The sequence below is a fragment of the Haemaphysalis longicornis genome, unplaced genomic scaffold (assembly GCF_048455015.1).
Source record: "Haemaphysalis longicornis isolate Haplotype H1 unplaced genomic scaffold, Haemaphysalis longicornis Haplotype H1 scaffold_8, whole genome shotgun sequence".
Lineage (NCBI taxonomy): Eukaryota > Metazoa > Arthropoda > Arachnida > Ixodida > Ixodidae > Haemaphysalis > Haemaphysalis longicornis.
This window is the reverse complement of record NW_027526445.1, coordinates 122,078,373-122,091,227: the sequence shown is the minus strand read 5'-3', so window position 1 is coordinate 122,091,227 and position 12,855 is coordinate 122,078,373. Positions and strand designations below refer to the sequence as shown.

At 46.9% G+C, this 12,855-nt stretch overlaps 2 protein-coding genes across 4 annotated transcripts in view; one reads left to right on the top strand and one right to left on the bottom strand.

The window, feature by feature from the left end:
* The window catches only part of LOC144148971 (uncharacterized), an 84,097-nt gene extending 78,430 nt beyond the window's left edge, over positions 1-5,667 (bottom strand). Inside the window, exons 1-3 of one of the 3 annotated variants that reach the window (XM_077680488.1) lie at positions 5,315-5,667; positions 4,103-4,216; positions 306-403 (exon numbers count right to left, since the gene is read on the bottom strand). In XM_077680488.1, coding sequence (XP_077536614.1) covers positions 306-403; positions 4,103-4,183 — 179 coding nt within the window. In that variant the 5' untranslated portion in view covers positions 4,184-4,216; positions 5,315-5,667. Of the gene's footprint in view, positions 1-305; positions 404-4,102; positions 4,217-5,100; positions 5,191-5,314 lie in introns of those variants that run through there. The other 2 variants (XM_077680490.1, XM_077680489.1) reach the window with 2 other exon arrangements.
* A 361-nt stretch (positions 5,668-6,028) lies between these two features.
* Positions 6,029-12,855, top strand: part of LOC144149301 (cyclin-dependent kinase 20-like) — a 47,426-nt gene continuing 40,599 nt past the window's right edge. The window contains exons 1-2 of the mRNA XM_077680871.1: positions 6,029-6,287; positions 6,384-6,420. Coding sequence (XP_077536997.1) covers positions 6,139-6,287; positions 6,384-6,420 — 186 coding nt within the window. The 5' untranslated portion in view covers positions 6,029-6,138. The remainder of the gene's footprint in view (positions 6,288-6,383; positions 6,421-12,855) is intronic.

Here is a 12,855-nt window from a genome sequence, read left to right as displayed (position 1 = left end):
CACATCTGTACACAAAGAACATTTGCGAACTGAAGAAACTTTGAAAAGCTCCTACAAATTGAAATTATGCCCTTGCTCTTTCCCAAAGAGGAGAAAAAAGTGCGGTGCATTGAAACGCTAAGAATTTTTATACCCTTGCAGACTGAGCCCCACTGTGGGCATTGCTGGTACGAGAAGAAAAATTTCGAAACCATTCAGAAACGGTGCACTCTAATTTTAAAGCTAGTTTTGCCGATAGGCATCTTACTATTGGAGAAGTAGAAAGCAAGGTCTTGCACAAACAGGAGTCCTCTTTCAAGACCTACCTGTTTGCATTGGCGTGACGTCCCGAACGCGGTGTGACCGCAGGTGCGTCTTGATTCACAGCCCCCTTCGCAGCATGCTTCTCGGGACTTTTCTTATCCTGGGAAGAAGTGAAATTCGCAAAGAAACGTTATTCCGTATTGTCCTCAATTCGAGTTTGTACCTGCCATTTCAGCCATTCATACCTTGGTGATACGTTCCCAAGTTGATAAGTCTGCTATGCTACGTTACAAGGGCTGTTTCGATTTAGCAGTCATGTCTGACCCTTTCAGCCTCATTTCAGATGTCATCACGTCACTACACCGCATATGCCTGTTACAACACTTGTGCCTACACCCCGCCATCTTTCGCTGCACTAGATTGCAGCAGTGCACGGGCCTCATTTCTAGGCCCGGCCCGACCCGATAGACACACGGCCCAGGCCCAGCCCAGGCTCGAGAAATTTATAGAAATTCAGCCCGAGCCCGCCAGAGTGTTGTTAAATATCATCCCTAGTACGACAGGATATTAACATGAACTTGAAGAAGTTTGCTGTTAAGCTAAAAAGCGTAAGCACAAAGCGAATACGACTACTTCAAATTTAAATTTCCTTAAACTTAGACCGAACTTTGTACAACTTATCCTCACTTAGAAGCTGTATTTTCGGTAGTCGTGTAACTTCTTTTGCCACTTCATTTGCCAGTCTTCGAAATCAAGGCACACCCGAGGATACCGTAAATGATTCTGAGTGAGTGGATTGTATCATTATTGCAATTCTTCAGCAGATATTGCACCTTTTGTTCTTCCATTCCTTGCTGAAATTTGATCAGACGATGCGTCCGGTTTCACCATTTGATTTTGTCTTTCCCTCTAGTTACGTTGGCAGCATGATTTTATCTGCGCTTCTGTTCTTTCTTGCTTTTAGTCATGGCTCTAAAAAAATTCTTGCCCAAAAAAATCATGGGCTCTGCTCAGAAAATTGGTTCTTCAAACTCTGCACACACACTGCGAAATCCAGGTCACGTTTGTTCTGTTTGTTTTAGTTTGAAAAGGAGAGAGAAAATACAATCATGTTGTGTACTCTGTGGCTGGAGTGCCCCCGTTTTCTGGCCCGCTTTCTCCCACTAAGCTGATGGGACCTGCAGACGTTTCTTTTATTGATGTGAAGGCTTTCTAAGTGCAATCGCCCTTTTTTTATCATATCTTTTAACGGTATGAATTAGCACTTCCTTCTTTTGTTTTCACTTTACCTGAAATATCAACAAGAAAACTTTCTCTTGCCAACAATTTAGAATTTGCGGCGCAGGATAGCCGGGCCTCAGGAACTGCTCGGGCTGGATTGGACCGGCATGGCCCGACAAAATTTTGGTTCAAGCCCGACCGAGCCCGGCTTGGGCCAGAGAAAATGCGTGCTACCCGGGCCCGTGCACTGCACTACTCTAGATCCTTCAAATCAGCCCATTTGTGGACTTTACAGTGCATTTGACACACCGCACAATGCTCAACAACAGTCACCCTACACATTAGCACACTGTCAAGTGCAGGATAGTTAACAAGTGTGACGGATAATTAATAAAAAAAGTGCCTCGTCCATATTTGCTGCAATGTCCACAGCACGTTAGGCCACCGGCATGCGCAACAAAGCACTGTTTCGCTATAAAACATGCAGGCGGATTTCAGAATTGCAGCAGGAAGAACACCTCAGAGCTGTAGTTTTGTGAGCTCCAAATATGCAACATCAGTGCATATGGGAGAAATGAAAGCCATGCCATCTCATTGCATAGAAGCATAAAAAAAGAACCCCCCCCCCCCCCCCCTTCTTTTCTGTTATAGTCAAACCTGGATATAACAAAGTTGACAAAAATTGGCAATTTTTTTCGTCACATGCAGGTTTCGAGTTAAGGCTCGCGTGAATAAGCCGGAAACAAAACCAAAATGCTAGACATCAGTGACGGTGAACTCGTGCTTAAAGGATTTATTAGACAGTGACAAACTGCACGACTTCCGCCTGCTGCTTCCCCACGTGCTTAGGCACTACACGGCGCTCCAAAAGAAGCAAGGTCACTCACTCACGTTCTCACAAAAAAAACTTAAGTATCACTTTTGACGCTTTTAGGTGCCTTAGTGCGTTTCAAGGACCAAACTTATGCTGCAAGGATGCCTTTTCGCGAACTTGATGCTCTTTTCCGAAATCAAAATTGACGAGAGGGTGCTAGCTGAGATACTATAGCAGACGTTCTTTCTCGCAGGTGGAGACGGCATTTAAAATTGGGAACTTGTCTTGGTAAGGCAGAACTTTTCGTCTTCCGGCAGCAGAAATAATCAACGACGAACCGACATCACAGATAGCAGTGGAGACGCGCGACTACATGCCGACACTGAACCGACTGAGCACTGAACCGACACTGCACTCACACGTGGAAATCCATGGTAGTTCGTGGTGAGGGCGAAATTCGCAAAATTAGTGCCTTTCTCTAGCCTATTTTTTTGGAAAACATGCAAAAAAAACAATGGCTCATCAGCGTAGCGAATTGGTAACATTAAGGTTAACCGTCGCGACACCTTCGTTTCATAGAGGTCGCAAACACATGGGTTTCATTGGGGCTGGCACTGGGGAATTGAAAAACTTCGTTAAATCCAAGAATTTGTTATGTAAAAGTTCGTTACATCCAGGTTTAAGTGTAGAACAACCCTGTAGTACAGTCGTTCACAAATGGGGTTTCGCAGTCCAAGGGGCACTTCACACGGCTGCAGCGTGTCTCTCTGTGGAGATCTCCTCTTCCTCCTTTTTTTAAACCTCGCCGCCAAATAGTAATAATTATAGTAAAAAAACAAAAAACGCTACCACATAAAATGCTTGCTTGACTTCCCCATGCCAACAGCTGCTGTAACATTTGCCTTTTGTGCAACACTGCAATTGTGCAATAAAGTGACACCCACAAAAGAAAGGCAAGCAAAAAAATAAGCATGCGAGCACCTTTGGCTGCAAAGGTAGATTGTTTGGCATCGTGACACGTATCAACATACTTCATCGTGGAATCTCTTACTGCTTTTTGCACGCCCAGAGGCAATCCCCAAGAATGCTCATTACTGGGAACCACTGCTGCAGCACACAAATGCCTGACATTTTGTAACAGCAGAGATGGTGAGAGGAAGTTCCTATACACTGATTGCATGCAAACTTTACAAACCATGGTGACATTCCGAAGCATCAATGTTCTAATTAAATTAATGCACTTACGTAAAATGCTGCAAAAAAAAAAAAAAAGGAACCATTTTTTCCCTATCACAGCATCTTGGTTCGTTTAGGTTGGTCTTTAACAGGTCTCCCCTATCACACGGTGACCCACTTGGCCAAAACAACTTTATGTTTTAGGTGAACTGCTGGATTACCATAAACATGGCCATGCAAGTAACCAGGAAGGGGGGAACAGTTGTCTCATCGACAAGAGGGGTTCCCTCGTAGTGTAAATAGTAAAAAAAAAATAATAATATACATGCTGACATGCTCCCCGTAAAATGCACTCATCAGGTGTTCCAAGACCACTACGAACATGGTCACATTTAGTACGCCTGGTACTTAGAAAATTACCAACGACTGTACACGAAACTGTGCAAAGAATTTACCAGCACACGCAATAGAAGCTGAAAGTGAATTTATTAGGAGTATCAGTTCAGATACGCTCGCCACAACAAATACACCATGAAAGACAACAAGGACGCCACACGCCATAACATTTCAATCACTACGCACAGCTGCGGGTGTTGGGGGGGGGGGGGGGGGGGGGGGGGGGTAGAAAAAAAGGCGGGGGGTATTGACCTGCTGTGTGCCGGCCTCCGAGTGGTTCTGCACAAGCAGCGGCGTTGGCCCATCCTTGCAGCCGTTGGTGGCTGGCTCCATGCTGCTTTACACTCAGCTGCCGATCGCTTCTCTCTGTGCCGATCCCACAACAAAACGGAAAACCAAAACTCAACTTCCCCACAGCAACAAACAGCCCAAATCGCACACATCACAAACATTTAAAAACACAACACTCAAGCGACTTCGCGATCCGAGAATATCTACGCGCATACAGTACACTGCTTTTCCTTGCGCTATCGTTGAAAGCAACACTTGAAATACGCGAGACGATCGCCCATTCACAAGTACTCTCGCCAGTGCGGTTTCGCCCGTGCCGCTATCATTAGCTTCCGTAGCTAAAACTGCGAGTGGAAACAACTACGGAGCGGAGAAAATCACTCGCAGGTATGTTTACACACCGGTAATGACCTCGGGAAGACTCAAGGAAGTCGCTTCTTCACGGACACACGCTGGGCGCTCGCGAAGAATGTTGATGACTGATAGCACTGACTTTTAAAAACGGTGTTCTGTCGCACGCACCCGGCCTCTCAAAACTTCAAACGCTGGTTAAAAAAAAAACAAGAGCAACAAAAAACCGTGACCCGCACGTTGCGATCAGACTGCGAGACGACTGTGTTGGAAGTACGGAGACGAGTCGCTTCCGCGGGCAACGGCATTCAACGCGGGGGGCCCCTACGCGGCCAACGGGGCAGCAACTGGCCGAAGCGGCAAATTAAATGCCCACGAATCTCACGAGACGCACGCAGGCTGCGAGCGCTGTTCGGCACGCTTCGCTCGGCGCGAGGCACGAACGCAGGGCGTAACTGTTCGGGAGCTTTAAACATTGCCGCTAGGCCTAGCGTTGGGCGCGCTTTGAGAAGCGGCGGCATTCGACTGACTCGTGCCACCCTTAAATTTTTTTTTTATCAGTATTTTAAAACGGCGCCCGCTACTACGCGGCAAAGAACAAACCCTACCGCTATTAGTGTTCGGCTTCGGACTTGCCCGATGCGTTCGTAGTTGCGACGGAGAGCCGCTCGCACGGCGTTTGTCGCGCGCGAGCTACTCCCGCGGAAAATTTGTCAACGCGTCGGAAGCCGGCGGTCGAGAAGCAACGTCGCGCCCTCAAATCTCGTTTCCGGCGCTCCAAAAGCTTCGAGCAGTGGCGGGCTCGTCGAAACGGCCACTTACCGCACACTCTCTCCGTGAAGATGGGACCGAAGAGGCGCTCACAAGACGGCCCGCAGCATTGCAGTGCCCCGGAACGCTGCCTGGCTATCCGTCATGTCCGCCATGTTGGGAAAGCGGCAGCGACTGTATTTGCGAGGGAAGCCGGTCGGCCCTCATTCAGCACGAGAGCTGTCGCGCGCGCTCCGCCAGAAGTTGTTGCGCGGTGCTGGCGCGCTGGCGAAGGTCATTGAGGAAATAAATTCCACTCAGCGGCCTGTTTTCGCAGGCTTTCACCGGGGTTTACGGGCACTGTCAAATTTCACGCACTCAAGCACGAACACCAAACAAATGGGGAGCTGGCTTCGCACTCATTGATTGGCTGCGGGAGTCGGAATCATCTTTTGTGACTAGCGACATCTACACCGCCTACGCTGCACTGTTGCTGCGCTGGGCAACGGAGGCTGGAATTAAAAAATAATAATTAGAGAAAAAACGAAAAAGATAAGGTTGAAAGTAGTGCCCGTAAGGTGATTGGTGGTGTTCATTCGGGGCAGTCTGGCGTGCATTAGCAGAGGTTCCTTATCAAAGTAAAAGAAAAGCAGAAGTTCATGAAGTCCTCCCGTGAGCACTCGCCAGAGCTGAATACGATGCTGTTCTCAAGCACAACCCACTCGCGCAATATTTTCGGTATAATTACCAGAGTTATTCCTTTATTTTTCTACCCGCGCGTACGGTTTGGCTCGCGTTTCGGCTGTCTTCCATCGGGATCCCCCCCACTACCATGGCAACGTAGCGTACACAGCACGCGCGCGCTTGCCGATTGCGTACGACTGCCTCGGAGAACGATGGACAATTTCAAAGCTCTGGGATTAATCGGCGAGGGTGCACACGGAGTCGTTTTAAAGGCGCGATGTTTGGCCTCGAATCAAATTGTGGCCATCAAGAAAATACCGCACAGGGTTGTCGATAATAGCCTGCCGTGCGCTACATTCAGGTACGATCTCATCGGAGCGTTTGCATTTTGGAAATTAGCACGTCCTCGGAACGCGTTTGATTATTATATTCAACTTGTGCTGTCTTGTGCGTCTAGGGAAATCAAGGCCATTCAACAGTTGGACCACGAAAACGTACGTACGCGCGTCTTTTTACAACCTCCTTCACTTTTATTTTTATCCGGTGAGGGAAAGAGGCCCGGAGGCAGCTGCCGATTCGGTTGGGGTCGGCGGGGGTCGGCGTACTGCGGGAGAGAGATGGTGGAGCACCGTTCCGGATCGCGGCACATTTGCGGGTCTTACGGGGCTACAGCCGCTTCCAAAATGTACTTGGACGAAATTAATTTGTACCGCGAAGGGTTTTGTCTCCTCAGTTATTGGATCAGAAAGCTTTGTGCAGGTTCCAGGAACTCCACATCCTTTTTTTTTTTTAATGTGTGACTATGTATGTATGTATGTATGTATGTATGTATGTATGTATGTATGTATGTATGTATGTATGTATGTATGTATGTATTACAGGGTGTTGCGACGATAATTGGAACACTTTAAAAAATTTTTCCTGAGCGAACCACCGCTCTGTTCGCGCTCAAACTTGCCACGAAGGTCGCAATTTGTGGTCTATTTTGTTTGGTACCGGGAGCAACGATGGTACTTACCTGTGTATTTTGAAAATAAATAAAAGCGATCCTCGCCTATGGGAAAATGGCGGCTGATTTGGACGTGTGAGCCAGCGCAAGTTGATATTGGAACGACGGAACCGCCTGCAGAGTGAAACGCATGTTTGGGATTCACGTACGGAGCCAAATGGTGCAGCAGGCGATCAGAAAATGCACCTAGAAATGAGCTAACAGACGATCAGAAAACCTAGTTTTCGGGCTCGCACGTCCAAATCGCCGCCATTTTCCCATTGGCGAAAACCGTTTTTATTTATTTTCAGAATAAACAGGTAAGTACCGCCGTTGTTCCCGGTGTCAAACAAAATATACCACAAAATGCGACCTTCGTGTGAAGTTTGAGCGCGAACAGAGCGGCGGTTCGCTCAGGAAAATTTTTTAAAGTGTTCCAATTACCGTCGCAACACACTGTATGTATGTATGTGTGTGTGTGTGTGTGTGTGTGTGTATGTATGTATGTATGTATGTATGTATGTATGTATGTATGTATGTATGTATGTATGTATGTATGTATACGCGCGTGCTGCTGAACCCAAAGAGCGTGGGTCCCCGCTGCAGTGGCTGGTTTCCAGGTGGAGGAGAAAGAGAAAACGCCCCTCCGTCGAGTTTTCGAATTTCTGGTGAAAATTTTGGTTAAAATTGATCCGGAGTCCTCCACTAAGGTGCGCCACTTCCTCATAGTCCAGGTGCAGCGATTCGGCGCATAAAACACCGTAATTTGAATTTTTTTGCGTTTTATTCACCACTGAAGCCTTTTTTTCGGGGGGGGGGGGGGGTGTAAGGGGTGAAGCTGTCGGCAGAAATATTTCGTAACACATTGAAGCCATCCGCAGGAATCTTTGGAGCTGTGGGTTGTCTTTACGAAGAAACCGTTTAGATCCGGCTTCTTTCTTGTGCATAATGTTAGAGACGCCTTAGCGGCTAATTGTCATACAATGTGCGCCGGATAGTTCTGGTAAAACAAAGGTTACGGCCGTTTTCTGTAACCCACCGTGGACGGCCAGGTATTGACAGCAGACAGTAATTCTGAAACGTTTACAACTTCACTATGAGCTAACTAATTAAGACAAATAAATGAAACTCGGCATACTGGTAGAGTCGTCTTAGCGGATAAATAGTCATACAATTTGTTTCCGGATACTTTTGATGACACAACAGTTACGGCCGTTTTCTGCAACCATACCCCCTCGGCAGATGGCCGTGCTTCACTGCGCAACAGGCAATGTGGGAAAGCCAGGTCACAAAAACCAAGTTTACACCAATCTGCTTAAAGTCGTCTTCACCCCGGAACACAAATGCATGACTGGGAAGACATCTTTTTAGAAGCAATATGAACTGACGTATCAAAAGATGAAGGCCAGACGACCTTCATTTATTTCGACCGGAATTCTTTTCTATCCTGGGAACCGGTCTTTGCTACGGCGGGAAAACTGAAGCGCGTTTCCTCACACGATTGTAAGGATTGCAATGATTGCGGCTACTCTTGAGCGGTTGTCACGAAGACCGTGTCGTTCAATCGTGGCGCTGGGATAAAACGTACGAGGGTCAAGTTCGCTGGACCGTCGTATCCGGTCAGAGGTCAATTTAACTGCGACATTTTAATGCGTAGCATTCTTTGCCCAGTATTCCCACAGCCAAGACCGTGTAACGCCCTGAATTTCCACAAAAATTAAGATAGCGCAAAAGTTCCACCCGTAATCGTTATAATAGCGTATATGCAGATAACTGGTGGCACGAAATTTTGAAAACTAAAAAAATAAACAAAAATATTAAAAAAAGTCACAGAAAATGAAACCGCAGAACGCCATGTATTTCCACAATAATGCAAATTTGGCGAAAGTTCCATCCGTAATCGTTAAAATAGCGATAATAGACATAATTGGTCGAACGAAATTATGAAAAAATAAATAAAAAATTAAAAAATACGGAAAATGGCGACCCGTGTAACGCCCTGCATTTCCACAATAGTGCAGATTTCGCGAAAGTTCTAAGCGGAATCGTTATAATAGCGTAAATGGAGACAATCGGTGGACGGAAATTTTGAAAAACTAGAAAATAAGAAAAAAAAAACAAAATAATTACGAAAAATGGCAAACCGTACAACGCCATGCATTTCAGCAATAATGCAGGTTTTGCAGAAGCTCCACCTTTAATCGCTATATTAGCGTAAATGGAGATATTTGGTCGAACGAAATTTTGAAACGCTAAAAAATTAAGAATATGAAAAATTACGGAAAATGTCAAAACATCACGTATGACATTTCCACTATAGAGAAGAGAGTTTTAGCAGTCCGTATGTTCCGTGTTGTAAGTAGTTACCGTGTTGACCCGTACCCGTCTGGGCACTTGCGCATTCGTCGCGGTATGTGGATTATTTCGCGGGCCGGCCCTCGCCTTCCCCGTGCATTCGTCATGGTGGGGTGCGCCTCCTCGCCCTTCAGAGCGCGCAGGCGCAGCGGAGCATACGGAGTGCTAAAACACGGTAACTACGTACAGCACGGAGCCTACGTAGCACTCTGTATGCTCCGTGTTGTACGTAGTTACCGTGTTGACCGGGACACTTCTGGGCACTTGCGTATTCGTTTCGGTAAGGGCATTAGTTCCGCGGCCGGCCCTCGCCATGCCCGCAAGTGCTGTCGCAGTCGGGTCCCCGTCCACACGGTAACCACGGAACAGACGGGACAGGAGGAGGAGGAGGAGGATAAACTTTATTGGGAGCATCGTAATGTGGTGTGGGGCCCTCATTCCAGGACTCCATTGGAGACCCCTGCCGCTACGGCCCTTTCCACCAGCCTAAGCTGGGAATCGAGACCGGAGCTGGACAGCTCCTTCTCCCACTGCTCACGGGAAGGGTGCGCGATTCTTGGAATTTTGGGGTTTGCCGAACACTCCCATACCATATGGTACAGGGTGCCCGGGGAAGCGCAAAATTTGCACAGCTGGAAGTACTGAGTGGGATGGAGCAAGTGAAGTTTTGACGGATGAGGAAACGTATTTGTTTGGAGGAGCCGGAGGCAGTGCTCCTGCTCTTTGGTTAGGGATGCATGACCGGGGGGATAGATCATTCTTTGGCACTTATAGTACCCCGTTATGTCCTGATACGTAACCAAAGGACACGCAGTCTCTAACCTACACCCTCGTGTCGCCTGGCGGGATAGATCTCGGGCGATGTCATGGGCGGTCGTGTTGCCCTTGAGGGTTGAGTGGGCTGGCGTCCAAATAATCTTTACTTTTCTTTCGGGTGGCTTTTGCAGCAGGATGTTCAGAGCCGTTTTGGAAATTCGTAGTGCTAAAACTCTCTATTCTCTAATGACACGAAGCACCGCAAGGCGACTAACAATGTGGTTATTGGGATATATTTGCCACAGTTTAAACTAACGGGGATTGTGCGACAAGTTGCAGTAGAGGACGAGGTGTAATGGTTTCGCATTTATCGGTGTGTGCTACTAGCGTCGTCCAGCCTCTTGTGTTGTGAATACCGGAAATACATTTTTTCTACGGCATCATCGCCTCATAACACTATGGAGCCTAGTGACGCTTTAGCCGTTAAAACTTTCACTAAGCTGCAGCTTCCTTTGCGGGGTGCTATCTTGCCGTCGTTCGCTCTCAGTTATCTTGAATTTATCTTGGCGCGCCCTCGGTACGTATATAGGGAAAGCTTCTATTTGCCGAATAGAGGAACAGGAGGCGACAGCAGGCGGGGTTCGAGGGCACGGCACCTGGTTTGATTTCAAGTTTGCACCGTGGCAAGCGGACGGTTTTTGAGTTATGCTCCAATTGCGTCACTATGCGGACGCAGTGAGCGGGTCATTTGAAATCCACCCGTCTCAGCACTCATTCCTCCCCGATAGCGACAACTTTTTCCCGTCGAACAGAACTGCAGCGATGTATGAGTTGCCCAATATTTTTAATGATGCAAACTTTTTTTTTTGGTTTGTTGGCCTCTTAGATGTCTTTGCCGCACCCCTTGCACTGTTCAGTTGGCGCGGTTGTAGTGCTACAGCACTTCTACGATACACACAAAAACTTTTTTTACGCCCTTTTTGGCAAAAAAGGGTGTAGCACAAGTGGAAAAAGGGTGTTGGGAGTCAATTACACCCTTTTTCTTGAATCTCAACACCCTTTTCCTCGCTCTACACCCTTTTTGTGTGAAGAAAAAAGTTGTTGATCAACTTCAACACACTTGGTTTTTCTAAGGGTGTTGAAATGGTGTCGAAAAGGCGTTCAGCTGTTCATTGAATAAGGCCATGCATACATGTAGCACTGTGAAGAACAAGACATTTCCTCATACCCTCCTCTACTCGTAAGAAATATTCAAAGCAAAAGAAAAAAACTTCGTCTGCAATGATCGCTCGTCTCCATATACGGTGTGTCCCATGCCCCAAGTTCAGCTTTAGCACGTGAAATAGCACGTGAAATGCTGACGTTTGAATTGGGCTGACGGGCTTGTCAAGCTGCTTCTATGCAGCTTTTGTCGTCAGCCTTGCGATGTAACAATTAACGATAAATTGAAATAAAAGATACCTCACCTAAAAAAATATCCATCTGAACATTTAAAATAAAAAAAACTATAGTTGTGTTACGAAAAGGGTGTTGGACGGCGGCAACACGCTTGGCTTTCTGTAGGGTGTTAAAAAAAATGTTCAGTTGCAAAAAAAGAACAGCGCAGCTGCCCGTCCACCTAGTTTCTTCCGGTGTCGCTAAGTTTTGCTACGTTTTCTAGGCTTTGCGATGTTCTTGCTAAGCTAGGATAAGCTCTCAGGGGTGAGGCCACGTTTAACCGGATTTTACAAGGATGTTCCAGTGTGTCCCCCGCACTGACAGCGGATCCAAGAAGGAAACAAGCTAGGTCGACCCCCAACTACGGTGTTTCTCCAGCCTTGCACCACCATTGCAAGCTGCGCCAATTCTTTTTGCGTTTTAGAATCCAAAAAAGACTAGTACCTTTGAAATGGTGTAGTAAGAGGTGCGTATACGCTTGCGCCTTCTGTGATACCACTCAAACAGGCTACAAAGCCGGCTTCACCGGTCTAATACCTTATCTGCGGTGGTGCACCCTTTACAGGGGGCGCAGTTCGTTTTTTCTGTCTTTTTTTGCTAACGCCACCGAACTTAGTTCAAGGTTAAACAGCTTCACTTGTAATAACTTATGCCAATTTATGTTGTGTGAAACAACGTGAGGTACAAAACATACTTCGCTTGTAGAAGATGTTCTGTCCACCCGTGTAAACGGGTATAAAATACCTCGATGGATGTAAAATGTAAGATGGAGCCAAGGAGTCAGCCGAGTTGCTGGTGGCGCAGCGGAAGGAGGGGAGTGCACGCGGGTATAGGCCGGCCTCGGGTTAGCCCAACGGACTAACGCCGTCAAACGGTGCCCGCAGATTGATGTACAATGACTCAGTTTGACGTTGCTTGGCAAGTTGTCAAGCTTAACGTTGGGGCTGCCAGACATATGCCTAACAAGGGCGACTAACCAATCCTCTTAGTCATAGTAACGGAGAGATGAAGGAAAGGATACAAAGGGAAAAATAAGAATATGAAGAAGAAGATGATGATGATGTCGCCTTCACGACCACATCTTGATACACGCAAGCATAGATGCCCTCTGAAAGTCAAATTATGCTCGCTAGCGGTGGCACGTATACCCGCAGGAATGTGTCGGGTAGCGACTTATAAGAACGTCAATCAATCAATCAATCAATCAATCAATCAATCAATCAATCAATCAATCAATCAATCAATCAATCAATCAATCAATCAATCAATCAATCAATCAATCAATCAATCAATCAATCAGTCAATCAGGGCCCAAGCACTAGGAAACTCGACGACTAGAAAAATGGCAGCATCTCCACTCCGCGGATGATGGCGAGGGTGCGGAGTACGGGTA